At 57.5% G+C, this 4,417-nt stretch overlaps 1 protein-coding gene across 1 annotated transcript in view; it reads left to right on the plus strand.

Annotated features, from left to right (window-relative positions):
• Nucleotides 1–3,549, plus strand: part of LOC104623027 (dual oxidase 2-like) — a gene marked incomplete at its 5' end in the record, with an annotated part of 13,235 nt that extends 9,686 nt beyond the window's left edge. Inside the window, 10 exons of the mRNA XM_010289972.1 lie at nt 462–692; nt 934–1,033; nt 1,153–1,202; nt 1,331–1,458; nt 1,667–1,820; nt 1,959–2,191; nt 2,355–2,513; nt 2,669–2,824; nt 2,909–3,037; nt 3,427–3,549. Coding sequence (XP_010288274.1) covers nt 462–692; nt 934–1,033; nt 1,153–1,202; nt 1,331–1,458; nt 1,667–1,820; nt 1,959–2,191; nt 2,355–2,513; nt 2,669–2,824; nt 2,909–3,037; nt 3,427–3,549 — 1,463 coding nt within the window. The remainder of the gene's footprint in view (nt 1–461; nt 693–933; nt 1,034–1,152; nt 1,203–1,330; nt 1,459–1,666; nt 1,821–1,958; nt 2,192–2,354; nt 2,514–2,668; nt 2,825–2,908; nt 3,038–3,426) is intronic.
• Between the last annotated feature and the right edge of the window lie 868 nt (nt 3,550–4,417).

Here is a 4,417-nt window from a genome sequence, read left to right on the forward strand (position 1 = left end):
CCCTCTGTAACACGCATTAAGTGGTTGCAGACAGCCACAAGGTCTTCCCTGACCCATCTCCTCCAGCCTGAACAAGCCCATTGCCCTCAGCCTTTCCCCTACGTGATATCCTCCAGCTCCTCTCATTGAACTCCACTCCTCCACCATCCTGGCGGCCTCCACCGGACTCATTCCAGTTTGTTGATGCCTCTCATATTGGGATGTCCAACTGCAACAAGGTGCAGTTTCACAGTGCCTGGCAGAGGAGGACAATTCCCCCCTCTGTGACCTCCAAGGACACCCTGTCACCCAACAGCTCTGGGGGGGTCTGACACAGAAAATCATGCCCCTGTCCCCACACAGCCCCATCCCTGGTGACCTTTTCTTGGTGGAGCCACACAGGTGGCCATCCCCTTGTTGCAGGAAGGGTCACGGCCCTCAGCACTGGGCACGCTGATGCCCCCTCCGCTCTCTCCCCCCAGACTACGCCTTCGCATCCCCCAGCACTGGAATCGCACAGACCACCTTTGTGGGGATCATCATCTCCCGGGGATCGGCTGCCTGCATCTCTTTCATATACTCCTACATTCTGCTTACCATGTGCCGCAACCTCATCACCGTCCTGCGGGAGACCTTCCTCAATCACTACATCCCCTTCGATGCTGCCGTGGACTTCCACCGCTGGGTTGCTATGGCAGCCCTGATTTTCTCAGGTAGGTGGGCTGCTGGGGGGTGTGCTGTCCACAAACCACAGCTAAAGCAGGTGGACCAGCCCATCGTGGCACAGCAGGACCAGGCAGAAGCTTGAAGACCCACATGGAGCCTGCAGAGACATAGATGCTTTGCACCAGAGAAGAGGAGGAATTGCCAAGTCCCTGGGCACATCAGCAGGGTCTGACGCATCTCTGTCCACAGCAACAGTGATGCTTTTCTCTCCCTGTTTGTCTGTTACAGTGCTCCACACTGCAGGTCACGTAGTGAACATCTACATCTTCTCAGTCACGCCTCTCAGTGTGTTGTCCTGCCTCTTTTCCAGTGTCTTTATGGATGACGGGTAGGTGAAATTTAAAGCAGAGTCCAGACAGAGTGTCCTGGGCATGGACAGGAATGAAAGTGGAAACCAGGAGTGTGCTCTGGCCACTCCATGGTGCAATCATCTGTCCCTCTCTCCAGGTCACAGCTCCCACAGAAGTATTACTGGTGGTTCTTCCAGACTATTCCAGGTGAGACCACCTAGCAGGCAGACCTGCACACCCGTGCCCAGGACGGGCAGCCCTCTGCCCAGCCCTGGTGGAGACCCTGTAGGGCTGCCCTGATCCCCCCCGGGACCTCCCAACCCCTCCTCTCACAGGCATGACAGGCGTGCTGCTGCTCGTGGTCCTGGCCGTGATGTACGTGTTCGCCACCCACCACTTCCGACGCGTCAGCTTCCAGGGCTTCTGGATCACCCACCACCTCTACGTGCTGCTCTATGTCCTGGTAAAGCATTTGGGCTGGGCGGGAGGGATGATGTACCACAAGCCCATGGGTCAGCCCAGCTGACGAGGTGAGGTAGCTGGGGAGGTCCCAAGGGAGCTGGTGGCCCCAGTCCTGGCTCCCTGCTGCTGCTGAGCTGCCACCAAATCAGCCACAGGGCGACAGCTTGCCACGCTGAGCGCTGTGCTGATGGGGGCTGCTGCCTGCCCAGGTCATCATCCACGGCAGCTACGCACTCATCCAGCAGCCCCGCTTCTACATCTACTTCATCATCCCAGCTCTCATCTACGGTGCAGACAAGCTGCTCAGCCTGAGCAGGAAGAAGGTGGAGATCAGCGTGGTGAAAGCCGAGCTCCTGCCCTCAGGTACCACATTGTCCCTGACCACATGGCACCAGCTCAGCCCAGGCTCTTCACAAGAGCACCAGGGGCTGCGGTGATGGAGGAACCTCCACCACTCAATGTCTCCACCTTAACAAAGTCCCCATCCCCATACCCCCGTAGGTGTCACCCATCTCCGGTTCCAGCGGCCGCTGGACTTTGACTACAAGTCTGGGCAGTGGGTGCGCATTGCCTGCGTGACCCTGGGCACCACCGAATACCACCCCTTCACCCTGACGTCGGCGCCACATGAGGACACACTGAGCCTGCACATCCGGGCTGTGGGGCCCTGGACCACCCGCCTGCGGGAGCTCTACTCCTCAGAGAGCCTGGCCCTCATTGGCAAGCTGCCCAAGGTGAGCCCTGCACTGCTTCTCCAGGGAAAGGGACACCTGAGCCCAAGAGCGTCTTGGCAATGGGTTGTGCCAAGACCAAAGGCACGTCTCCAGCCTTGAAGGTGGCAAAGACCTGGGCAAGCAGAAGCAGGAGATGCTCTGCTGACAGCTGGCTCCCTTCCAGCTCTATCTGGATGGGCCCTTCGGGGAGGGCCACCAGGAGTGGAACAAGTTCGAGGTGTCGGTGCTGGTGGGAGGAGGCATTGGGGTGACACCCTTCGCATCCATCCTCAAGGACCTGGTCTTCAAGTCATCCATAAGCTCCAAGCTGCTCTGTAAGAAGGTAAGAGGAAGCATCTGGAAGACAAGAGCCCTCCCAAGGTGCCTCCTGCTGCTGCTGACCTTTTTGGGGGTAAAATCCTCCATGATTTGTCTGGGAAGGACGGGCATGTGTAAGGGTGCTGGCCCCACTCTGAGCCTCATCCCCGTGTGCCACAGATCTACTTCATCTGGGTGACGCGCACACAGCGGCAGTTTGAGTGGCTGGCGGACATCATCCGCGAGGTGGAGGAGGCGGACAGGAACGACTTGGTCTCCGTGCACATCTACATCACGCAGCTGGCCGAGAAGTTCGATCTGCGCACCACCATGCTGGTGAGCCTGGCCACCTGCCGGGGAGGCTGCCATGCCATGCTGGGCCGTGCTGGGCCATCTGACACGCACTGATCTCTCCTCCAGTACATCTGCGAGCGGCACTTCCAGAAGGTGCTGAACAAGAGCCTGTTCACAGGGCTGCGCTCCATCACCCATTTTGGGCGCCCTCCCTTCGTACCCTTCTTCAACTCGCTGCAGGAGGTGCACCCTGAGGTCAGTGGCCGGCTGGGGAGAGGAGTCACCCACCAGCCAGCGCGCAGGACTGGTCCCAGCCTGTCCCCAAGGTCCTGGAGACCTTGGTGGCATCTGCACCAAGGGCAGAAGGGGCATGAACCCCCCTTTCCCTCCGGAGCCAGGATGAGCTGCCAGAGCCAGCAATGCCCCGTACCAGCCAAACACCCCCTGCTATGGCGAGACCCTGGGGGTTCCCATCCTTCCTCCATGGCCCCAGCAACCTCCCCAGAAGCCTCCTCAGGCTAGGTCAGACTGCTCGGCCAGCATCTGTGCCCAAAGCTGCCGGAGGGCATGGGGCCAAGGGGGGCTGGCCTGGGGGGAGAGCTGGTGCTGCTGGGTTTGAACCCTTTGGCTTCCTCCTTCCCCAGGTGCCGAAGATCGGGGTGTTCAGCTGTGGCCCGCCCGGGATGACAAAGAGCGTGGAAAAGGCTTGTCGGCAGCTGAACAAGAAGGACCAGACCTACTTTGCACATCACTACGAGAATTTCTGACCCTGCCCCGTGCTGTTTCACCCCTGGGCTGCGGACTTCACTGGAAATGTGTGATCAAGGATCATTTCTGCTTGTTCAACTAATGCCTGGCTTTGCGTTGCTGGGCTGCTGCTCTCGCAGGCCGTGATTGACTTTAAATAAAGCAGATGATTGAAGTTTCAAAACATTTTCTCACCTCCTGCAGTTGGGCCTTGGTCACCTGGAGACTCGCAATACTTGCTCACACCCACTGCCAAAAGCTGGGCAGTCTTTCCCTCCCCGGCCACCACACCCTCTTCAGCAAGGTGCATTTTAGCAATTCTTGGATGAGCTCTGCACACATCTGGTATCGGGGCCAGGCTCCTGGGTAGGTTTTACCTGCTCAAGCTGACACATCGTAACAACCCAGTTTACTCCGAGCTGTACTTTGACCGCTTCTCCTGGCTGCAGGAAGTTCCCTTTGGGTTACGTCTTAGCCTTGTAAAACACAGCACGGACTTGCAGGCTTCTACCTCTGCCAAGATTAACTTAGCCTTTATTAGCAGTAAATTCAAGCTTTGATTTGCGAGCGGCTGGGTCATTTAAGGTTTCATAGTCCTGCCAGCATTAAACTTGCCTGCAACCCGGCGCTTTAAAGGCCTTCAACAGCCCAGGGGTCTGCAAGTTCCCCAGGGCCCAAAAGTCAGTTTTAAAAACCCTTCAAACCACCCACCCAACACTTCAATGGACACAGACACATAAGGTAGGCAGCATTTATTGAGGAAAGTTCTGTACCAGCCCAAGAAAGGGACTGAGCTCCCAGAATTAAAATTACCATGACTGTAATCAAAGATTAGCTTTTGTTACCTGCAACCTGCTACCTCACTAGTACCTTGTTCATGGCTCACAA

This window comes from Phaethon lepturus, unplaced genomic scaffold (genome assembly GCF_000687285.1).
Source record: "Phaethon lepturus isolate BGI_N335 unplaced genomic scaffold, ASM68728v1 scaffold17026, whole genome shotgun sequence".
Classification (NCBI taxonomy): Eukaryota; Metazoa; Chordata; class Aves; order Phaethontiformes; family Phaethontidae; genus Phaethon; species Phaethon lepturus.